At 41.9% G+C, this 24,228-nt stretch overlaps 5 protein-coding genes across 16 annotated transcripts in view; 3 read left to right on the forward strand and 2 right to left on the reverse strand.

The window, feature by feature from the left end:
• The window catches only part of Gem (transcription factor CP2 like gemini), a 31,844-nt gene extending 21,830 nt beyond the window's left edge, over positions 1-10,014 (forward strand). For 5 of the 9 annotated variants that reach the window (XM_076323859.1, XM_076323862.1, XM_076323866.1 and 2 more), the window contains 4 exons: positions 4,353-4,581; positions 5,050-5,500; positions 5,598-5,689; positions 6,080-8,156. In XM_076323859.1, coding sequence (XP_076179974.1) covers positions 4,353-4,581; positions 5,050-5,500; positions 5,598-5,650 — 733 coding nt within the window. In that variant the 3' untranslated portion in view covers positions 5,651-5,689; positions 6,080-8,156. Of the gene's footprint in view, positions 1-4,352; positions 4,582-5,049; positions 5,501-5,597; positions 5,690-6,079; positions 8,157-8,594 lie in introns of those variants that run through there. The other 4 variants (XM_076323863.1, XM_076323865.1, XM_076323861.1 and 1 more) reach the window with 3 other exon arrangements.
• LOC143153077 (uncharacterized) lies at positions 8,279-11,018 on the reverse strand. 3 transcript variants are annotated; one of them, XR_012993709.1, is made up of 4 exons: positions 10,673-11,017; positions 9,973-10,316; positions 8,610-8,931; positions 8,363-8,502 (listed from the first exon to the last, which is right to left on the reverse strand). XR_012993709.1 is itself a non-coding variant. In XM_076323874.1 (3 exons), the coding sequence occupies exons 1-3, from the start codon at positions 10,690-10,692 to the stop codon at positions 8,408-8,410; spliced, it is 459 nt and encodes a 152-aa protein (XP_076179989.1). In that variant the 5' UTR covers positions 10,693-10,967; the 3' UTR covers positions 8,279-8,407. The 3 variants fall into 3 exon arrangements, 2 of the variants coding, with proteins under 2 accessions (XP_076179989.1, XP_076179988.1); XM_076323874.1 differs by lacking the exon at positions 8,610-8,931 and having other exon boundaries at positions 8,279-8,502; positions 10,673-10,967; XM_076323873.1 differs by lacking the exon at positions 8,363-8,502 and having other exon boundaries at positions 8,580-8,931; positions 10,673-11,018.
• Positions 11,019-13,322: 2,304 nt separating this feature from the next.
• On the forward strand, positions 13,323-18,506 carry LOC143153070 (uncharacterized). Of its 2 annotated transcripts, none has more exons than XM_076323856.1 (4): positions 13,323-13,460; positions 15,390-16,776; positions 17,152-17,543; positions 17,658-18,506. In XM_076323856.1, exons 2-4 carry the CDS (start codon positions 15,401-15,403, stop codon positions 18,329-18,331), a joined length of 2,442 nt encoding a protein of 813 aa, XP_076179971.1. In that variant the 5' UTR covers positions 13,323-13,460; positions 15,390-15,400; the 3' UTR covers positions 18,332-18,506. The 2 variants fall into 2 exon arrangements, with proteins under 2 accessions (XP_076179971.1, XP_076179969.1); XM_076323854.1 differs by lacking the exon at positions 13,323-13,460 and adding an exon at positions 14,713-14,838.
• A 746-nt stretch (positions 18,507-19,252) lies between these two features.
• On the forward strand, positions 19,253-20,624 carry LOC143153072 (uncharacterized protein C1orf50 homolog). The gene is made up of 3 exons (XM_076323858.1): positions 19,253-19,686; positions 19,764-20,095; positions 20,173-20,624. The coding sequence occupies exons 1-3, from the start codon at positions 19,656-19,658 to the stop codon at positions 20,371-20,373; spliced, it is 564 nt and encodes a 187-aa protein (XP_076179973.1). The 5' UTR covers positions 19,253-19,655; the 3' UTR covers positions 20,374-20,624.
• Positions 20,407-24,228, reverse strand: LOC143153071 (dnaJ homolog subfamily C member 11). The gene is made up of 8 exons (XM_076323857.1): positions 23,972-24,228; positions 23,223-23,352; positions 22,908-23,151; positions 22,529-22,842; positions 22,242-22,449; positions 21,573-22,134; positions 21,346-21,475; positions 20,407-21,269 (listed from the first exon to the last, which is right to left on the reverse strand). The coding sequence occupies exons 1-8, from the start codon at positions 24,041-24,043 to the stop codon at positions 21,247-21,249; spliced, it is 1,683 nt and encodes a 560-aa protein (XP_076179972.1). The 5' UTR covers positions 24,044-24,228; the 3' UTR covers positions 20,407-21,246.

Here is a 24,228-nt window from a genome sequence, read left to right on the forward strand (position 1 = left end):
CTGGCGATGGTAATGGCAATGGACGATACGGGGCTGGGGGATAAGGTTGGTGGAGGAGGAGGAGGTGCCGGCACGGGAGTCGAGAAACTGGCTCGAACTGGCACGAGCCGGCGTCTGGTAGAACCGACAACGACGCTCCGAGGGAAAGAGAGAGACAGCGTCGACGACAAATAGATTCAGAACGCCGTACGATACACGCGTCGCTGCGCAGCCGCTTCGGTTTTCGTTTATTCGTCAGCCTGTTACGACGATACGGAGTCGTTCGTCTTTTCGCGATATATACCGGTCGAAGGCTGCGATTGCGTTTCGATTGCTGTTTTTCTTCTTCGTCCCTCCCATCGTTCACGGACGGGGATACGACGCGGACCACGAGCAACCGTTGAAGCTACAGTGAACGAGATAGTCGACGGAAACCGTATCGAGTGAGAGTCGCAGACATGATCTACCGCTGAGGGCGCATGTTTATAAATAAAGCGGTGATCGGTGACTGTCTTCTCGTGTGAGATTCTCTGCGACCGGAAGGACGCGTTATCGTTGGTACCTTCCGCAGCGATACTTCTGCGGACAAAATCGACACGACGTCGTTGGTTATCGTTCGTTTCCGCGGCCTCGAGCCATTTCTGCCGACCGAAGACACGCACGCGCGCACGATAAAAGCTTCTCTTCGGCTGGTCGACAAAGGGGGCTCCCCGATCCACGGGAAACGTCAAACATTCGACGTACGAGGGAAATTGAATCCCCTCCCTCCTCACCCCCTGCCCCCCCACGTGGACGACAACTGGTCAGTGTCGTACCGGGGTGATGTTCGAGGCTCTCGTGCACGATGCACGGAAATGAGTGCAACCGTTTCCGCCTTGTGAAATAATCTGCGCAAATCGTTAAGGAGACGTTCGTCCGCAAAGCACGGTTCGCGTCCTTCGGTGAATTCAGAGCACTGGGAAGAAACGGATCGCTGCGTCGACCGTGAATTTAAAAATAAATCGTTCGCGGACTCCCGGAACCACCCGCTTCGTCGTTTCCCCGGACACAGAGAGAGAGAGAGAGAGAGAGAGAGAGAGAAAGAGAGAGTGAGAGAGAGAGAGAGAAAGAAAGAAAGAGAAAGAGAGAGGATCGTTCGTGGACGATTGAGGGCATCGATCGTGGAGGGACGATCGACGGAGACACAACAGGAGTAGTACTTCGCGCCGTGCGTGTAATGTTGTCTCGGGGATCGCGACGACGCTAATTTCTCGCCCGCGAGGCTCGCGTGCCCGTCGCTCACCGCGATTCGTTCGTTCGTCCACGTATACGACGCGCGACCATAGTGCAACGTCAACGAGGGATCACCGCAACAACCGCCGTCGCACGGTACCCGGGAAGAAAGTTTTCCGTCGTCGCTCGGACATCGAATCGAGAGCGAAGCGTCCGCACGCCGTTGGAATGCCCTCGTCCGACGTAGAATCTCGATTTCCGGCCGTTCGTCCGCAATTATCTCGCGCGTCGAGCATCCTTGATCCCGAGTCGTTGTTACACGTCGTCGATCAACGCGTGCTTGTGCGCGAGATCCTGGCCAGCCAGGTGCTCCTGTCACGGCAGGATCACTTCCTCAGATGACGAGCAGCCTGGCCGCCGGAAAGCTGATGCCAGGGCGGTTCGATTCGGCCTTGAACTGAACGCATCCGAGAGTAACATCCGGGCCCGTTCGTTCATTACTTTCTTCTTTCCGATTTCGCGTCGGCGTCCACCGCCATCGCGGAACCGAGGAGGGTATCGATTGAATCGGATACCGGATTTCGGTGAGTGCCACGAGGCTGTGCTCGATCGTCGAGCGAACGAGACGTAACTCGATCAGGGAAAGTAAACCGATTTGCCCGGGAGCGAGAATCGTTGGCGGTGTGGCGTGTGTTGCTTGCGCGTACCTAGTCCCCGATCAGCGAACCGAGGCGATTCCGTGAGCCGTCTCTCGAGAACTCGTCTCGTTCCCTATCGACGCTAGGGGGTTTCGTTTTCGATTCGTCGCGCCGAGTGACGAACAAGGAAAAACGTGAAGCGAATCGACGACGATTTCCTGGATGCACGAGGATGCGGTTGAATAATTCGTCGTACGGCACGCGAAGGACTTTTCGCGCATCGATTGGAACGCGTTTCGCGGACGCAGGTGGCCGCGTCGCGTTCGTTTCATGAAGTATTTTGTTTCTTTTTCTCCTTGTTACATGCTCGCGCGATAAAAGGCGCGAGAACGGATCGACGAATCGACCGCGACAAGATACGGTCGGTTCGACGGTTGGAGAAGATCGCCAACCGGCTTTTATTATCGTCGGAGGAATCGAGTATTTTTTTAAAATTTAGCGCGAACGGAGTCGCGACTGGAGTTATCCGGTTCGGGGCAGACGCGTGTACCAATAGCGATCTGATTCGTACCGATTGTATCCGACATCGACCTTCTCGTTCGCGAATCGAGACTTTCGAGTCAACGATTCGATCGAAAGCTTCACTAGTCTGCGGACGAGGAACAAAGCCGACGGAGAACCACCGCCCTTCGAACCACGGGGACGACTCGTGACACCAGGAGTCGCGGGAGGAACGCGATCGCGTTGATATGGTCACCGATTCTCGGAAGGTGAACCAACGGGGAATTATCGACTGCCACTAAAATTCGTACGAATGGATGGAAAGGTAATCCGAGATTGCTCGAGCGTTCACGCGGTTAGATCGCTGCCTGCGTTCACGAAGGAACGAGTGAAGAGACGAAAGAAAGCTTTCGTGGAGAACACATGCACGTGATAGCGGGACGACCGAACGGTTTAACCGATACGAAACATAGATAGAGAGAGAGAGAGAGAACAAGAAATATATATATATATATATATAGAGAGAGAGAGAGAGAGAGAGAGAGAGAGAGAGAGAGACAAAGAGAGATAGATCTTTGGGAATGCCAGATGGAATTTAAGAGACGAGTACTCGAGATGCCAAAAAGCTGTCCCAGTTGGAAATTGAAGAGCTGCTGGGCCATCAGATTGACGCCCGAATTTCTCGGCGATGTCTCGGCTTACCTACTGGAGCACGAGGTAACGGTCAGCGGTGGCCCTCTGCAAGTGGAAGTGGTGGCTAAGTTTATTCATTCTATTTCGGAATCCAGAGCGAGAAGAGGTAATCTCATGCGCGGCGGATTAGTCAGCCTCACGATAAGAAAAGGCCGAAGCAACAAGAGAATCGACGGGAAGGGAGTCTCGAAGCTGATTTTTCGCTCGAGGAGACGCGCCATGTAAGATGTCGCGCGACGACAAAAACTTGCACGTCGCGTTTGTAAATAAGAAAGGAAAGAGAGAGAGAGAGAGAGAGAAAGAGACGGGGACAAGATTATTCCGCTGATTCTCGAATTTCGAGATCTCGCGCGCACGTGCTTACGTAACTCGCGAATAAGTTAGACGAGTTTAAGGTCAACGATTAAACGACATTATTTATTCCGTCGCGGCTTACGTTTCGAAACGAAGCGCTCGTTACGAATAATATAGTCCACGTTCGTCGGTGGCCCGACGATTTAATGTTCGCGCGCCACGACGGTGGGTTGCGGTGTCAATTATTAAACCGTGTTTGCTTTCATTGTGCCTAATGCCGTTAATTCGCGCCGCGCGCGCGGACGGACATCAATCCACCGTGACGTCGCGACGTGTCGCGTCGACGAATGAAAAAATGCTCAGCACGCGCGTTCGAACTCTCGCCGTATTCTGGGAACGCGCGCGCGGAATCGAGATCGGACGAATCGAGCGGAAAGCGATAATCGATCTCGGGACGACGCGTACCGAAGTGTACCGTTTCTCTCGAATCTTTCTCAGTGCGTTGACAGCCGCGCCAAATTTTTTTCACATTTAAGGATATCCTCGACGTTTGTTTTCTGAAACCTAAGAAAAAAAAAAGAAAAAGAAGATTCGATGTTTTGTCTATGGTACTTGTTTTTATACGATATTATAGAACGATTATCGTAACTTTATTCAAAAGTTTACGAGTGCAATAGACTCTCGATTATCCGGTCGTGTTATCTTTCTTTTTTTTTTTTAAACAAAAACATTTCGGTATTATTACATATATGGTATCAGCATAACTAACCGGTAGGAAAATTATCGACACACTCTCGCTCCGTTTGATTTTCCTTCGAACTTTTTCTTCGAATTAAATTTTTAAGAATTCCGTAATATCCTTCATCCTTATAAAGACCGATTAAGAGGGAGTCTATCGTATCGGGATTCGTCACGTGCAAACACTACAAGAAGGAGCGTTGTAAGGTTATAAAACGTCGATGATCATCGTGGCTATTCAACGCATCGACACCTGGTCGTGAAAAGTGTCCTTTAGGATTGTTTCTGTTCTTGCAGATCGCCCCAATCACGCCCGACCGTAAGCGGCAGTACTTCGCCTGTTGCGCCTTTGGCAGTTTCGATTTCCAATCCCGGTATTGTACCGCTGGCACCTGCCTCGGACGTCAAGGAAAACGTGGGAACCGCACCGGCTCTGCCATCGTCCGCGGCAATCTTACCAGATCAGTCCTGCATCAAAGCAGAAGTTAGTTTGCCTGCAAAGAGTTCTGACAGCCCGAAGCAACTGGTACCAACGAATGAAAAAAAAAAAAAAACACCCTAAGGGCGTATACGATTGACCCAAATACATGGCGCGAACGACTCCGTTATCGCTTAAAAGGAGTTTGCTTCTCACAATTTTCGTTTCTTTAGTGTGTGCTCTGTTATCGCGAGAGAATTTTTTTCTCAAAATTTGACTCTCTGTTATGTCACATGTATTGGGACAACACTATACGCCCGTGTAGTATAAGAAACAAAAGATAACCTCGAAACGTAGCCATGTACAGTTAGCTGGAAACCTACCGTGCTCGCTGTACGGATTTCGCGCGTCCTCCTAGCAATAAGGTTTTTCCTTTTACTTGATTCGTGTGTTTTAGTTTCGTCGTATAATTGTCCGAGATCATATTTTCATTTTTTACTCAGAATTTCGTTTCTCCGACGTATCAATACCGCTCTCGTCGATCGTGGAAAACTAATACTGCTCGATTTTGTCCAGGTATCGTCATGTCCGAGCCAATTGCCACCCGACGCAAATGCTGCCCAGACGAGCACGTGGCTACGTGCTGGTCGTTTCAGTGCCTTCGAATCGACGTTCGCCAGTTTCTCGGCCTCGGATATCCTGCGACTCTCCCGAGACGATTTGATCCAAATCTGCGGCCTGGTAGACGGTATCCGATTGTTCAACGCGCTTCACTCGAAAGCGCCAACCCCGAAGCTCACCCTGTATTTCTCGCTGGAGGATAACGGTTCCCTTTGGAGGGTCGCCTATTTGGATAGCCTGACCAGCAGCGCTCTGATGAACAAGCTGCTGAACATCGTGAACTTGCCCCACGATCGACTGCATTCTGTGCTCTTCCTCGGTCCCCAGGGTATCCATGTTCTGGTTACCGACGAATTGGTAGCGAACATGAAGGACGAGAGCATGTACTTCGTTGAAACTATCAAAGGTAACGGGATTCAGAGGCACTCGGTGAATGAAACTGGTCGATCCATTTCGTGGATTTCTTCGAACGAATCCCTGAAATGTGTTCGTTCTGTTCACAGATAATGCGAGCGAACGATACAAACTACTCCTGAAGCCGTCGTCGCGTCCCTGAACAGCGCAACGTTTCACCAAACGAAACGCAAGAAACTGGGTAATACAAATCTCTCATAAGTCCTACATTGCCAAATGGTATCTGTGATTCGATGGAAAATTATTACATCAGAGGAAACGAAAGTGTTCGTTACGTAAATATAAATTTAATGGTGGTTTTTTTTTTTTTTTTTTTTTTTTTTTTTTTTTTTGTTTCTTTTCGTGCGTAAATTACGACAAAAATTATGGGAAGATTTTTCGACTCGCTTAGGTATTTCCAGACACGAACGTGGTGTAGGTGAAAAATACCTCGAATTTTTAGCCAACGTTAAACGTCTACGCGATCGGTTCAAAACGAGCAATCCTTCAAAAGTACACTATTGTCTCGTTATAAGTCGTTCGCTTGGGGGGGGGGGGGGCGTTTACAACGAATCAGTCCTTTATTTTGCAGTTTTTCCGTTCTTTGCCGTGACAAGTGCTATAGGGTGCAAATGAGCGAGGTGACACGCGACCACGGCAAACCATAAAGGGCTGCTCTAGTTTCAACGGCTTTGATTCTATAGGGATACAGGAAAATAAATATCGTCCTTTTTAAAGGAAAGGTTCAAGGTTATTTAAATTTTTTAAAGTTTTAATAAATTGTACTGTACTAATTATGATTGTAATTGCGTGTACTGTTGTAGTTAAATTATCGTTAAATTATCATGGAAAGGAAAAGAACCTCGTTAACGATAGAAAGAAAGATCGATATTCTTGACAAGTTGAACGCGATGAGAGGAACTACTCCCAATTTAGCAGAACAGTATCAAATCTCTCTAGAAACGATTCTACGCATTCAACGTGAAGAAAATAAATTAAGAAGTTATGCAGCTAAAGAAATTCGTGAATTAAAATTTAAAGAACGAAAGCAAGACATACAGTTTTTGAGAATTTGGAAAACTACCCCCAGTTTTTGGGGCAGCGGGCAATGAGAAATCCACTCATTGTTTATTATCACAGGAAAAAGCATCGGAAATAAAAAATGAAATTAAGATATCGTCTTTATTCAATGCCAGTAAGTGCTGGTTAACGAAATTTAAAGATCGTCGCAATATAAGATCAGTTATCAAAGCTGCTGAAACTCGAGGGAACTTTATAGAGAGACTGCTTACAACGTAACATGAATGACGACCTATAACGAGACACGGTACTGTATATCGAAACGTTTGTTCAACGCGATAGGTTCGACGAAGGTTAAGACTCGTTAGTGAACGAAAGGAAAACAAGGAAATCGATTCTTACTCTATATTTAATACTCATCGGAAGGTTTCAGCATAATCGTTTCTCGATGGTTATCTGTACTTTGGACGCGAAATAAATGAGTTATTTTCAACATTAAAAAAATACATACGTACATATATCGGAATATATATATATATATTTTATATATATTATTTTACAAAGAATTCAGTGAATTTTCTTCCGATTTCTTTTTTTCTCGTAGGATTTAAGCGAATCGTTTTTAGTTTGAAACATACTTAGGAAATATTTACGTCGCGACGACGACCGATGTTACTCAATTGTTGTGCCACGAGCGAATCCGCAAGTGTGGTTTGCGAACTATTATTGTTACGATTATTCATCAGCGTCGAATCTGTTGTTATTAGGAGTTTACGGATGTTAACCGGAGCGTTGGTCGATGATGCTACTGATGAATATGATCTCTATTTACACAAAGTGTAATATTTTTTATTTCTACAAATTATAACGATGTTATATAGCCGTGTAAGTCTGAAAGGACGCGAGGCGTGAGCCGCTGTCTAAACGAAAGACACAGTACCAAGGGTTCTGTTCTTTGAGATTTAAAAAGGGGGGGGGGGGGGGAAGAAAAAAAAAAGGAAAACGCGTCCGTAGAACAAAATATAAGTGCCTTATTTTTTTCGTTATTATCCAAGCATTAGAATTTATTTAATAAGCGCTTGACAGTCGTAAGAGTAACGATGATTACCTCATCGAGAAGAGGAGAGAGAGAGAAAACAAAAAAAAAAAATGTTTATTCTGTTTCGTAGTACAAATTGAAAGGGAGATGAAAAACTTTCCCTTGAATGTCTTCGAGGGTCTTGAGAAAACGCATGAAGTATTATAATCTATTTACCAAATGCTAAATCGTAAGCTTACAGGAATCTTGCGAAGATACGAACAGATACGAATACACGACGCACGGTCGGTGTTTACGTTATGGCTGCGAACGGTTCTTTCTTTCAATTCTCTATATTTTACGCACGATCGAACTGTAGCGGCGTGTCAAACATGCTCAATGCGCAAGTAACTCGAACGTATCGGTGTAACAATTGAGAAGATTTTACGCGTGTTACGCTCGAAGGAACTGTCTAACTTTAATCGTATGTTAATTTCAAACTTCCGCGCTGAGACACGGAGGTTCGTGCGCAAATCGGTAAATTGCATGCAGTATAATCCGTTAGGAATTTCCACGCATGTCATGTAATGTCACAAAATGGCACAATAAATAATGCTCCGATGCCAAAATACTCACTGATAACCCTATGCGTATTTATATACGATCCGCCAAACGAATAGGTACTCTCTTTTTTTTTTCACTCGTAAATATGTTTCATTTAATAAAATAGAGCGACTCATGATAAATTGTAGATCGTCTTTTATCGTGCGTCGAGCACACGATAGATCATCGACCGAACAATGGAGCTACGTTCGCGCGGCGCGATAAAATATCTTGGAAATTGTACATTGTTTGTCGCGCCTACCGCGATCGTCGTTCGCGTTACTTCTTCTTCTTCAGTTGTTTGTTCCTCTTGTTTTCGTTGCGTTTCGCTTCCCTCTCGGTCAGACACTTGAACAATTTGTAAACGAAGAAAACTGCAACAACAGAAACATTCGTTAACACGGAATGGACGTGCGTGTTACGAACCGATACCACACCGGGTTACAGTTGATTACGATGATTCCAGAGAAGGGCAACGTACCAAGGACAAGAACGATCGATAGCACGGCGAAAAGGAAAACAGTGTACGAGGAAGTGTGGAAGAACCGCGTGTAAAAATCCAAATCGTTCGTTTCATCGCGCAAGGACTGCTTGAGCATCGCGAGCCCGTCGCGCAAGAATTGCTTCTTCTCTTCTGTGTCCAGCTGCTCGTATCGTTGCAAGATGCCCGACAATTTCTCCAGACCGTTTCCCGGTAGAATACTCGACAACTTCTCTTGCAAGCCATCGGTTAGGACACCGTTGCTGCGCAGAGCGTCCAGGATTCTCTGCGCCATGTTCGCGAGGAAACGAAGAAAGTGAAACTGAAATCAATCCGTAACACCGATTCGTTCGATGGACGAGCACCAGCTGTTCCCACCGATCGAAACGATTGTTCTGCCGGTCGAGTGCTCGATTAGATACGCGACGAATCGAAATGCGAAACGATGTACACCGTGCCCCGATACGCGACACCGATCGTTACGCAATGTCGCTGATAAAACAAACAACTTGGTTCCAACGCGAAACAGAATTCGAACCGATTCACGAATCAACGAGAACCAACGCATTGCGGAGGCTACGTGGGTTCGATCTTGACCTACATCTTGGGATCCGTGAGAACTTGCGAAACTCTGCCGCACGATTCGTCACGGAGATCAACGAATCCGTTCTAACGCACGTAGAACGAGAAACGACATCTGTAGATTAGGATCTTGACCCACATCTCTAGAGATCTTGCGAAACTTACCACGCAATTCATCATAGATTACAGGACAGTTTTAACAGAACGTAGAACAGGAAACAACTTCTGTGCATGAGGATCTTGACACCCACATCTCTAGAGATCTTGCGAAAACTTATCATGCAATTCATCATGGATTACAGAACAGTTTTAACAGAACGTAGAACAGGAAACAATTTTTGTAGAATGAGGATCTAGACACCCACATCTCTAGAGATCTTGCGAAAACTTACCATGCAATTCATCATGGATTACAGGGCAGTTTTAACAGAACGTAGAACGAAAAACGACTTCTATAGAATGAGGATCTTGACACCTACATCTCTAGAGATCTTGCGAAATTTTCCACGCAATTCATCACGGATTACAGGACAGTTTTAACAGAACGTAGAACAATTTCTGTGCATGAGGATCTAGACACCCACAGCTCTAGAGATCTTGCGAAATTTTCCACGCAATTCATCACGGATTACAGGACAGTTTTAACAGAACGTGAAACTCTCGATTGAGATCTCACATCTCCTGAGATCTTGGTAAACGCGGTCTCAAGAGGGTTGAACACGTCCAAAGAGGGCAACAGGGAACTGGGATGGAACATGGGGTTGGATATGGAGATATTTACCAAAGATTAGAACGACTACGCTCAGCAGAGACAAGAGTATGATGGTCTGCATGGTTAGATCGTTGACGGCTGCAGCCGGTTGTGCGCCATCCGCTTGTATGTTCCTCATCAAGTCCTCCCTGATGCTCGCTTTCTCCTCGTCGGATATGTCGGTCATCGAGTCGAGCATCTCGAGTAGCTGCTTGGGCGTTGGGATCTTCCCATCGAAGCCGGGCAACGCTCCCGGTGGCAAGCTCGCATCGGGTATAATACTCTCCGCTTCCGACTGAACGTGGCCCGCCGCATCGTCCTTCGCGTTCACGAACGCGACGGTCAGGAGCCCGGCCACGAGTGTCATCCACATCCTGATTAAAAATATTAACGACAGATGAGCGGTCGATCGCCGGTCACTGTCCTCTTGGAAGACGCCCGGCGAAGATTAGATAACGATATTGTTCACGCGGACACGGCTCATGGACGCGACGAGCGTACCACCATATGGTTTCCTCGGCCGCGATACGAAGCAACGCTGAACCCGTGTACCGCGAAACAACGCGCACCCGAACGACGAGAAAAAATTATTTTTCTACTTTTTCTTTTTATTTTTCTATTTTTCTTTCCCCTCTCCGTTTACTATTGCCCCGACGCGCGTTAACGAGCTTCACGGCAAACCTAATCCTCTTCCGACGGATCGTTCGCGTGCGAGAGCTAACTGGCGTACCTGGAAGATGCTTTCGTCATTGGTAAACGAAAAGACGAACACCGAACGGAGAACACCCTCGGCGTGGACGATCGAACGTTCCTCGAGACGCGCGCGGTCTCGAAAACGAGGGTGAACGGGCTCCAAGCGACTGTGCACACTCTCGAAGAGGATGATCGTTCACTAAGAAGACCGCTCGCGTTTGGCGGGAAGATAAACGACGAGCGGACGTTCGGATAACGATTGGCCGATTCGAACGGGAATCCTTATCTTATTGGTGGTCGCGTGTACGTCGAGCCAACGTGGCCGTTTCCAACGTGTTCACCGAGTAGCCACGAAACACAGGTTAACCTCGGCTGGAACAACCTGACCTTTACAACGTGTAGAACGAAACGCGTTAGGCAGGCGCGTTGCGCCTCTTGCACGTCACGCGAAACGCTACCGTCGGTACATCCTCGTCTGTTGGTGGGAAACGCGGCAAGCGCCACGTACACGCGATTAATCGTGCATTTAACGACGTGCTAGGTGCTCGTACACGAAACAGGGAAATACTTCTGTCTCGTGTACCCAATTCCGATCGGACCGTTTTCGAGATACAACCGTGTCATTTTCCGTCAATCGGATAAAGAATGCGTCCATAACGCGTCGAACGAGTAATCTGTTTCGTTGTACGTTCAACCCACGAAAGAAATATTTTCCGTCTTACATTTCGACCGAAACAAACCCTCCGACGGCTACTTTTCCGCTCCGCCATCTTGCGTGGCTCGATCTAATTTCACGGACGGGGCGAATTTTTGGAAACAACCTTTAGAAGTCGACGTTTGTAAAATCTCCGCTGTGCGTTCAACCGGGGACGCGTTGTCGACGAAATTCATCGGTTCGTGTCGATGCAAGCACATGGTAGTGCACGAGCAACGAACGTCTCGTCGTTGGAACTCGAATCGATCGATCGAGACGGACCATATGTCAACACGTTACGTCACTCAGTTTTTTCGCGTCACGCCGCATTCATAAATCGGAATCACGTGCGACTCCGTCTCAGGTGTTCGATACGGGCGGTTTCAGACCTGTTGCCTTTAAAAAAAAAAAAAAAAAACACTTGTTAATCGAACAGTGCCAGTTGCCGATTTTCAAACAAGACTCGTTGACGAAAGTGAACACGAATAAACCATCGCGAGAACAAAGTCGCTCAACCGTCGTATGACCCAAGAGATAGAACGAAAAGCAGATAGCAGACGGAATTATCAGTTTACGAGAAGAAACCATATGTTTTATGAAAGCAGTTATTCGTATACAGATACGCGTTCGATGCTGCGCTTCTCGCGAACAATTCTTACCAGAGATGACGGTAATAGCAGGAATTACAAGAATAACATTGCTGAATCCGTAATCAGTCGCGCCGTCGGTAACGCCGTTTGTATACACCATCTCGTGGTACGAAAACTAATATTTGACGAATTTTAGGAACAGACACGCTAGTTGAAATGGATTCTGACCAATTGAGATGAAAGTCACCATTCTCCGGTTACCCTTTCTTCTTCGCAGGTTGCTCTCGCGGGATAGATACCGGTTATCGGTATCGCAGAGCGACAAATATAATCTTTCGAAATATCTTATCTGTGAGCGATGTGTCGCTCAAATCGCTATGAAAGAACCGTTGCTTCGGGAATTTACAATAGACATTGCAAGCGATGCTTTTTCGTGTCATTTGGATTAAGGGCTCGCGAAATTGTTCGTTATTTCTTTGTCACTTTTAACGTTACCGATTTATGCTCGGATAAGATTGCAACATTACAAGTTGTTAGTAATTAAAGTCACCAGAATTGAAATCGGCTCGTATAGAACAAATGTTTCGAATACTCCGTTGCTAGATGGCGCGATGAACGCGCATTGTGAACTACACTCGACAAAGATGGATTTTCTTTTCTTTCGAGTATTCATTTATGTTCCAGCAACATCAATTCTTAATAAAACGAACAATTATTTCTTTACCATTGGAATGTTCAATATATTTGAATTTTATTTCCTATAGAATATGCCGTGGCAACGTTCAATTTATTATTTTTTTTTTATTAGACAGAAAAATCACTTGCTGAAAAAATAATTCGTTCACTCCTTAGTTGGGTGTCACATTAAAAGAATTCTTCGATAAGAAGGGAATTTGATAAGTTATCGAGTGACAGAACACAACGTATAATTTAAGTATATTTATCTAAAGATAAGCTGTGTTTTAAATTCGTCGTAAAGAAGCGAAGACTTTTTTTTTCTATGAGAAATATAATGACTTGTTTGACAAATCTTGGGGAAGGCCGAGAATCAAGTGAGATTTTCAAACATACGTGGTGACAAACCTTTTCACTGAATTCCCATGGCGGCCAACTGCTGTCAAAATTGGTTGGAGAGCAGAGACACTAGAAATGTCAGCAGCATAATATTTTTGATATTGCGTTAAATTCAGCAGCCAAGATTCTCTGCACTTGCTAAATGTTCTTAGGAAGTGAATACATAATTGTCAAACTTCGTTCTGTATTGTCCTTTACGTTTAACCTTGTTGCAAATTTAAATTCGTATCATTAAAGGAAAACACCATTCGAAGGTTGCCAACCTGGAAAAGTTACTCCAATTTTACAATAGTGCAATGAAATAAAACTTGGGGGGGGGGGAAACCCTTTTTATAACATTGTTCGCCATCAGGAGATTACCAGATAACTTCCATTAGGAGTTGAAATCAGTGGACTTGGTTGGTACAAACGTTATTGATAGCTTTTGAAAATCAAGAATACGTGTAGTCGCTCGTACACGCATCTTCGTAAGTTGATAATTTATAGTTTTAACATCCGTGTAGTATAATCGTGACAAAATATTCTGATATTTGTACAGTTTTAACCTTTTCCACTCGAGTGCTTTCGGTGTGCTCCCTCCAATTCGGGATACCATCGTGGTTTGGGATTGAGATTAAAATTCAATCACTCCTCTCTTGTAAGATGTAAACGTATATGTACGAAACGTTGAAACGATAAACGCTCCGTTCGAAATTAATTACACGATTCGATGGATTTCATCGAGGTGCTGGTTTCTGGTAGCAGAGAAGCTTCGAGTGCAAAGGGTTAAACATTGGGACAACTTGGACCCTGTCTTATAATACCTGAGATAATAACGCTATCCTTCCATAAATGTGACAACTCAAGGTGATTCGAGTGACGTCGTTGTACCGTGAAATTACCGCACCTAGTGTTCTGTGGTTATAACTACGATACAATTGTACAAAGGTCGGATCTTTTCGAAGAATCAATTGTTCATCGTACGAAAAGGGATCGAAAAGTTCCTTGATCGTTTTGCAATTCATAGCTCCGAGTTAACGGAATATGCGCAGTTGAGGTCTACCGATACGATTCGTGCGAACGATAACTCAACACGAGTTCACGCGTCACATGAATCGCGTCACATGAATCGCGTCACATGAATCGCGTCACGTGAACGTCATTCGCGGCACACTTGAACCCGCTTGTGTCCCGATAATTCAAAGCATCGCGATTGCTAAACGGAGAAGGCGATTCTTTTTCAGAAATTGTCGAAAAAGGAAGGTAGTATATTTATATTTATTGCGTGTATCGTTTATTATTGTTGAAAAATTCTATTTCGATAGCTGCACTCAATGGCAAGTGAAATTACAGCGAAGGCGTTCGATCCGTTGAGATATTTGAACACGCTGTCGAAACAAAAGGCACTCGAATCGTACACCAGTTACACAATAACGAAGAAATTACTTTTCGACTCTTTCGATGCTTATCGACGAGACAGGAATCCAATTTCTGCCGAGATACGTCCCAGGGTACAGGAGTTATTATTAGAGTCGGTGCCAGCGATCGAACACGGATTGAAAAACTTATACGATGGATTAAACGCTGATAAACGCATCGAGGCGCAGTGCTGCTTATCTGGTTTATGGTTTATCGCGAACGATTTTAACATTCGTACGAGCAATAAGAAGCAGCAATTACACGACTTGATAAATTCCGATGTGGTGAAAGATATCGAGGAGTTTATTGAAAATAGTACCGATTCGCCTACTTACGGGAGCACCGAAGTACCAAACCTTGAGAACGTCCCGAGAACTCACTTTTGGTGGAAACACGAATTTCAGTTTGAATCGTTATAAAATACTGTTCGATTAATAGTACAAACACGTAGGTATATACATATAGCACATGGGCTAGACTCATGCTCGTCATATAACAGCCTAGATCCCCTTTTGTGCTTTTATTCGTTCAATATTCGTGCAGATGTCACCATCGATAGAATACAGAGGTGTTCTCTTAAAAAGATCAGTCGAATTTAACGTATTTTGTTTCAATTATAAATATGAAAATCACGGGGGCACCAATTTACCAGTAGGTAGCCATAACACCATCCTTTGTTCCCTAACAACTGTTGTCATCGCAATTTCAACAATACTTGTAAAGATATAAAATGAAAAATAGAACAAAGTGCATAAATTTATCGTCGCACTGTAGCTGATGTTCGATATATTATTTTCCATATGATTTTATAAAAAACGAAATATACCTGTATCGGTGTGTGACATTTTTTGTTCAGATTGTCTAATTCCACGTTGTCTAATTCAAACCGATACGTAATTACGAAAATTCGATAGATTTTTCATCGGAACGCGTCCGTATCGATTTGTTCGTGTGTCATTGCACACGTACCTACGTAAAACTGATACAATGTTTTCAAGGCTGTAAAAAAATGGGAGACACAGTTAGTACCTTGACAGAGGAGTATCGATCCACGTGGGACGATCCGGATACGAAGAAATGGAAAGAGGATGCACGCTCTGTCCAGCAGAATTTTTATACGTCTTTCGAAGGTAAACAGTGGGACGTCTACAGCCCAGAAGACTACGATTTATTATGCGTGAAAATTTGTATCGCTGTATACGGAATACCAACGAAGGAAAATAACAATATGCCGGACCTCGAGAAGATTTACGACAAGAGTCAACGGGCATACGCCGATACGATCAAAGACAAGATACTCCACGTTTACGATCGTTATTCGAAATTATCCCAATTGCACACCGGTATCGTTTTCGTATCTTGCCTGGTCTCGAAAACGGCGTATACCGTTCCGATATTTCGCGTACGTATAAACAAATCCGAGGAATCCTATTTCGTCGATTTGCAAACCCGCGTGTACAAGTCATGGAAGGACTGGGAAGAGAACAATGTGTTACCAATGATGAAGTATTGTTATCCGAGATACGGATTTTATACGTGTTCCGGTAACAATTCCTACGAATTCGACATCGATTGTGACGTAGACTTGACATTCGGTACATCGCCTAGTTGCAATGTGACGGCCCGTACGGGAAAGGTGCTCGACGTTGGCGCCGGAGGGATCGGCTTGGTCACCGGAGTAATCGGAATAGCAGCCATGTTCACACCCGTGGCACCAGTCGTGCTTTTGTGCGCAGGCGCAGCTGGAACCACGAGCGCGATATACGGAGCTGGCAGAAGCATACACCGTTTGGTCGACAAAGGTACTCACGAGCAGAGTTTGCTCGATCTGGAATCCATATTATGCGGATTGAGTATCGCAGCGTTACCTTTACACGCATGGATGGCCTCGGTGAACAGCACATTCGTAGCCGGTGCACGAGCTGGACGCAATTTCACGTCGTTGCAACTCGCCGGTGGGACTGCCTTAAAGTTCACGACGATCGCTTTAGATTCGTCCATGCTGGTAATAGGATTCGTAAACTTGTACAATAAGAAACAGGAGGACAACTTGGAAGCGTTGGACGTTTTGCAATTTTCTTTGTCCGTGTTTTTCTTCTCGAACACGCTCATCCAGCCGAAAACAGCGAACGGTATTATTCATAAGGCTCAAACCGACTATTTTAAAGAGTACAGGGCAAACATGACCAACAGCGAGGCGCAAAAATCTTTCGATAAATTCGTCGGGGATTTCTCCGTGAAAAAAGGCGCGAGAATCGCCCGAACGATTAATAGAATTAACAGTCCGAACGAGTTCTTCGAGAAAGTCAGCACCGCCAAGTCCGTGAAAGTTAAAGGTGGAAGAAACGTTACCATTAACAAAAAACTGACCGTAAATCCTAATCGGTGAGTACAAAGAACGACCGTTCTGTCCTTTTTGTTCTTTTAAATCTAAACGCGTTGTTTTTTTTTTTTTTTTTTTTTTTTTTTAACACGTTCGATCGCCACGCCAGTTTTCCATACTTAAGGACGTCCTATTTATTCAAACCGCGGTGTAAAAGAGTAAGAATACTCGATTATTTCCCGTGTGAAGTGAACACACTTCTTATCCTGTGGCGTCACTAACGGTGATAACGTTATTTGAAATGTTTACAAGTATTTATTTAGCGTTCCCGACTTGTAAGCGTGTAGGTAAAATCGGTTACCCGTGTTTTCTTTCGCCGTGTACAATTCTATTTTACAAAGTATCGTTTCCTCGTTTGATCGATAATGAAAATCCAGGTTCAACCAACTGACCAAGGAGAACGCGGAGACGTTACTGAGTAACGTGGAAAATCATAAAAACGCGAGACAGGTCAACCAACAATTCAAACGATTTATGAAAGAGGAACGTTTGGCTTTGAACGTGAGACGCAACGATACTATACAGAAGATTGCAGATGTATTCGGAACCGATACGAAAAACTTGAAGGATTTTAAAATAAACGACAAAGAGTTGTTCGCCGATTTGACTGGCGCCGATATAGATCGGTTGCAAACAGTGTTCGAAAATACCGCGGGGAATTACAACAAGGATGTAATTTTCGCCGCGATCGCCTTAGCGGATGAATTCAAGTGCAACAACATCAACGATTTGAATTCTTGCATCGAATTGATCGCCATGGAGAAAAAACGTACGATTGAAAAATGTTCATCGCGCGTCGAAAACTCGACAAATTGTTCAATTTCATCGCTTCTTTGCTCGTTCGTTTCTTTTTAATTTTTTTTTCGTTTTTCTTTTCTTTCAGACAAAACTAGATCGGAGTATCGTCAATTTTTAACGGATATAAGAAACGATCCCCATGTCATGGAACAATTCAAGAACAGTGTCACGGATGATTGTAACACAGCCAAGGGTATCTTGACGAACACCGAATTAAAGTTCAATAGTCCATTAACCGCTGTTTATCACTATAGAAAACACGGACACGAGTTCGGAATTGGAACTACAATGGACGTGTACTTCGATCAGATTCCGAAGAATCTGTTTCGCGAGGAACATCTCTTTAGAAATGTGTACGATCAAAATGGAATGTTCCAGATCAAAACTTACGCGAACCAGAGTAATCATCAGTTCGGCGTGTTGAGAGTAGCCGAAGATGGATCGACCTCGATCGCGACGGTGTTCACGAACGAAAAATTCTTCGAGAATTGGTCGACAAAATCGGCAAACGCTCAAGAATATTTACAATATTCTACCGCTCGTTACAACAAAGATCCAACTCCGATAACTTCGTATTTTGATACTTTTGCGCAAAACATGTTAAACGAGACAGGTACGGTGATTAATCAGATACTCGTACACAAACATTCGAATGTACAACGATTGGACAACTTTCGCGGCAACGACGACGATATGGAGAACTTGAAGGAATTGGGTGATATACTTGCTGATCTGCCGAAATATATAAGGTCCAATTGAACCTTCCGCTCTTGAACCAGCGGTTCATCTGTCGATGTACGGACGAAATGTATCCATTGATTTCTTAAAATGGTGTATACTTTTCTTTAAGAAAAGACTTAATTTTCTGATTTTTATTATATATCGTTCACTCTGTATTTCTTGTATGCGATAATAGGAATGTGAAATGTTGGTACCTTCGAAACGTTGTTTTCATGGGGAACATAGTTTAATACATTTTCGTGGGAAATAACTAGAGTTAAGTCGGATTGTGTCGTACAAAATATTTGATTCCATTAAGGAAAATTAATTACATTTCAAAATCATCTCCGTTACTCCATAGAGAACTCGTTAATATTACATAATATTTTTTCTTATATTAAATAATTCTTATGAGATAAAACAGAAGCTTTATATTCATATATATATATTGAATATAAGTTGAGCACGGCTTGTTCCGAATTTCAACGTAGTGCAAGGGGTTAAAATCTACTCCTATTACTATGGCGGAGACCGTGGCTAAGGCTCAGAACGTACGACTCGGATCGAGATGGCGCTAGCGATCAGATCGCGCATAATGGCTACACAGCGAACACAGAATTTCCCCCATCACTCGACACGGTAGATTTTAGTGGGGTGGGGAAACTATCGATAGTCACCGTTATCAATAATTTTCGATAATCTCGATTACACTATCGATTAAACTATATTGACGTAAAAAAGTACAGAACTTACTGTCGACTATCGAAAACTATCGATATGTAGAAATTTGCTATTGCAACTCAATTTTTTAACTATTGTGCTTTATGTATATTTTTATTTTAACTTTATATAATTTTTCTAAATACATGAATAACTAACATTTTACGTTGAAAAAATTTTCCCTAGGAACCTAGTTATATTTTATCCAAATGAGAATTCTCTGTGTAGCGATTGGTTCTTTGCTAAATTTTATAATAAAATCTCTAGGAAGATTCAATTTCTGAAAGCTGAAAGTATCTAGTCTTTATTACTCAATTTTACGGTTCCCAACATAAATAAATAATTATCGGGAACTGATTAGAACGTCACAATGTATTTCAGTTTTCATTGAGTCGTGACATTCATGTGTTTAATGCAGTACATCACAAAGACACATAGCTGTTGCTATTGTATGCGCTTATTTGGGTTATAATACAATAAACAGTATATTCGACATATCATTTTAAAGAATGAGAATTGAGTAAAATAGTGTTTCAAATGTACCACGAAAGTGTGAGTGGTTTTTAAAATTGGATTTAGCATTATATGATGATCCCAAGGTGTATCTGTTCTCTGTTATATTAAATAAAATCACTTTACTACAATGGACAAGTCTGAAGTAGAACTCACTAAAGGTAGAAGTTAGAAATATTTTGTAAATTTTTTTACATGTTTAGAAAATACGTAATGTCAGTAACTAATTTTTAAACAGTGGCTTTAGTGGAGCGCAATATTGTACCACAAGGTATTGCATTAAATAATCCAAAAGCTACAGCTAGTACGTCGCAACAAAATCTGATTGCACTAGCTACAGAAATACAAAAAGCTGACAGCTTTATTCAGGCGATTGCATGTAACAAGATGCAAATAATTGTAGAGCAAATAAAGTTTTTACAGGATAAAGCTAAAATGATTCTCCTAGAGGCAGATTGGAACATAAAATTGCATCATGTTGCTTGCAATTTTGTGAAACAACCTGGACACGTGTATCATCTTTATGAACGAGAAACTGGCCAGCTTTATTTTTCTATGCTTAGTCCAGAAGTAAATTATATTGTTTTCAATTTAATTTAATAACCTTAAAAGGTGTACAAAGTCACAAAAATGATTCTATGTTGCAGGAGTGGGGCAGGACAGGACCTCCTCAAACTCATAAAGGTGCATATAGATTAGAAGAAGATCGTTCGTGGACATTGTTGCAGAAAAATGATGAAAAAATTAAGGACACAGCTATGATAGCTGAACTTATTTTTCCATCCACTGTTCCATTGATCGCTTCGACTTTCAAAAGTATCGATTTAAATGTAAATAAATCGAATTAAGACGAATGAACACAATCAGAATCTTGGATACGATTTTGTTTATATATATTTTACAAAACAAATTTATTTAAAATTTAGTTACTCGGTGTTGAGCTATATAATGTTGTTTTGGATTAACCGACACAGATGTTGTTTTCAAAATTCAAGTATATAATTAGATACATTATTTTTACCAAAAAAAATATTTTGTACACTAATGAACTATAAAGTGAAACATTTATAATTTAATTGGATTTTAACATTCTATACAACTTTTTCAGGCTGCTTCTCCTTGAATATATTAAGTAATATGCACCATGTCCTTATTAGCACATTGTACAAACTAACAAGTGTTTTTTTTTCTTCATTTAATGATTCAATCATTTAGTAACAATTCAGTGCAATTGTCGCAGTTACGATTAAGAATACATATTATTTATTACCTTTCTATGGGCAGTTATTGGAAGTGTTTTAAAAGTAATTTACCTTTGTGCAAAACACACAACTTCAACAGTTAAAATGTATGTACTTAACAAAATTTCAAAAAATACTTAAAAGTTATTTCCGTATATAACTAATTTTTTCTATGTTTCGAACAATTCTAATTATTCATAGTATATTAATTTAAAAGCACATTATTAAGGCGAATCAGTCCTCTAGTTTTATCTGCGCTCGTATCTATGGTTAAACAAAATTATGCGAATGATTATTCTGGGAAAGTGAAATTATTGTACAAAGTATAAATTATTGATGAACGCTCAATTTTTTCAACATGATGTTTGCATAAGTTTAATCTAAGAATGATTAAAAAAAAAAAAAACTTCAATAAAGCAGCACAAGCTATCATTGCATAATGCAATGATTTCACTTCATTTTCTTATGGCGTTGTATACGTCATGTTGTGTTTACTAAGTGTGCTGAAACAGAGAAGATATAATCATTAAAATACGTGAAACTAAAATTTTAATTATAAATAAACGAATGTATTCTCACATGGTAACGGTATTCTAACAGGTGCGTTATCCTTTACGATACATTCGTGTGTTTGAGTATGAAACAGATATTGTACTAATAATTGTTTTTCCTCTCCCACACACGGATCATAAAATCCAGGTAACTGACTCTATGAAATGTCAAAGCTTATTGTTATTTTGATTCTAGAAAGAAGTAGTTGAACAGGCACCTTATGGCAGCCCCAAAAAACTAAAGATTGACTATACCTTGGATGCATCATGCAGAACCAACCTCGAATTCTTTACTAAACATTGCAAAGGTATAGTTACATCTATTACTTCGTCTCTGTGCAAATGTTCTTCCGAAGAAGATCGTTCCTCTTGAGGATACACAAATCGTCCATATAAAGCTTTAGTGATAATTAAACCTTTTTTCGACTCCTCCTCGGCTCTTATTCTACTAACGGTGGCTTTCATTAATTCAATAGCAATTTTTGCTTCTTTTTGCTTTTCTGCCATCCTCGTTTTATTCATCTCCTTCTGTTTCTCTTTTTCGCGTTCTTCTCGTTTCTTTACTACGGGATCAATCACAAACTTCTTGACGAAAGCCCAAGTGATTACAGGTACTACGGTGGCATAAAACACAGGTGCTGGAAGAACCTCGTCGCTCAAGTGAATTGCAAACGTGTACAATTGAGAAGCACGACGTAATTTAATTTTCAGAGTGACTCCCGTTGGTAATCCAACGCGCACTGCCGCGGAAAGGTTACTATGTCGCGATACTCTTTGTTCCACTCCGTATTCCAATAATACTCCGAATGCACCAGCTCTAGAAATCGTGAAACGTTAACATTAAAACAATTTAAAATCAGTGTAGAACCAGAATAGATACAATTATGAATTATATACCAATAGAATTTACTAGTGGTTACTAACTTTATACTTCCACGTAGCTTTATCTGTTTTTCTTCCATTTTATAGGTATAATTAAGACTGACATATGATTGTAAAATACCTAAATGTATCGAAAATGCTGTGTAAGATCTAGATGTATCTCTTACAATCATTGTATTCATGGCACTTCGTATTCCTGCTCTATACGTAAGATAACCTACTGTATGATTGTCTAATTGCATTGCAAGGGCTGTAATCGATAAAAAATAATTAGAAAATTATCTTTTCCTTGTGTCTTTTTGTTACTTTCGCGTAGCGAATAAACGTACTTCCTACGATACCAGGTCTTATTCCTTGTTCAGTAAATTGCAATATCGTTGCACCGTCGCAAAATATTCTATTTGTTAAAGTACGCAAACCTTTTATAGATACCATTGGTCCATTGCCAGCACCCACGTCAAGTTCTACCCAACCTTTTGACGAAACTAATCGTCTTGCAGAGACATTTATAGAACCAGTACCAGTACCATTTTGGGTACCTAATTCACCGTACAAGGTTATTGTATCTTTTAAAGTAAGGGGTGTTTCAATGGACTGTGTGATAGACATTCCACTGACTTCGATGCATGAAAGGAGACTTGGGCTATATTTTAAAATACAGTAAGTACTGTAGTATATATATCTGTACTAAGTAAAATTTTGTATTACCTATCTTCATAGTCTTCATCATATCTGTTAAAAAGATCTGTAGCATTCACATTCACCGTGATACTGCCTCTAGGATTTGTGTATTGTTGTAGTCTCCTTTCCTCCTTTTCTCGCGCAAGATGTTCATACTCTTCTCTAATTTCCTGAGGTGTTTTGGTACGTTGTACAATTTCCCAACCTTCAGTTTCCAATCCTCGCACTCCCACAGAATCATAGATAGCTCTCTGATGTGGATCGCTTAAAACTATCGTGCAAGTAATATTTTATTCGTATACAAATATATAGTAAAATGTACTTGCAACATTATGAACAAACCTTCATAAGCTTTTTTCGTACGGTTGAATAGAATTTCTGCTTCTTTTTTAAGTAAAGGATCTGTGTGCTTATCAGGATGATAAAGTCTGCTTTGTCTGCGATATGCATTGTTAATTTCCTCTGGAGCTGCCTAAAATCAAAAGTACCATGGTTAAAAGATCCTTATACTTTAACGCAAAATATTTTACAAGGTAAAATACTTGTCAAATTATAACAAGTTATACTGTATTTTAAATAATTTTCTCAATGCAAACTTTAAACAATTATATTTTGGAAAGGAAGTATTTGTCAATCCTGAATTTTATGATCTGTTTCACGACTATAATTAGTAGAATATGCAAATAAAATTTGGATAAATATTTTAAGAATACCCTATACAAAAGGATTTGCATCCAGTTATTTTTAATGATAAAAACCTTGAGAAAAGTATCGTTTTGAAACGTATATTCTGCTGCATTCAATTGAAAATACAAAAATAAATAAGGTCGTTGCGTTTACGCAGTTAGCAATTGAAGTTCAACTGCGATTTATCGCGTGTTGAAACAATTTTAAGTGTAAAGTTTTCTATGAAACGCATTCGACAGATGTATTATCGGGTACTAATAATTTAGAATATTATTGCAAAGGGTTTGATTACGTCAGAGTTTGAAAAGGAACGTGTCACGTGGAGGGTTCGAGATTGATCTCTACCCTTGACTGGGAAAAAGAGAAAAATTCGCATGGGAAATAAATTTGCTACGGTTGCTCACATTTTTAGGGATATTCAGGAACGTGTAGTAGTCATCCTCGATTGGATTATCCTGATCGTTATCATCGTCCATATTAATTTTTCAAGTTTTTCGATCAGCGATTTACTTGCAAGATGAACACCAATATTTTCCCGAACTTCGTCTTCTGCTTCCATAGGTTACGAAAGACTCGGTCGAGAACCGGCATCTTTTAGTATCTGTATCTATCGTTAGGTAGAGCTTCGTGACACAAATTAAGTTTCATTACCGATACGTTA

This window comes from Ptiloglossa arizonensis, chromosome 12 (assembly GCF_051014685.1).
Source record: "Ptiloglossa arizonensis isolate GNS036 chromosome 12, iyPtiAriz1_principal, whole genome shotgun sequence".
Lineage (NCBI taxonomy): Eukaryota > Metazoa > Arthropoda > Insecta > Hymenoptera > Colletidae > Ptiloglossa > Ptiloglossa arizonensis.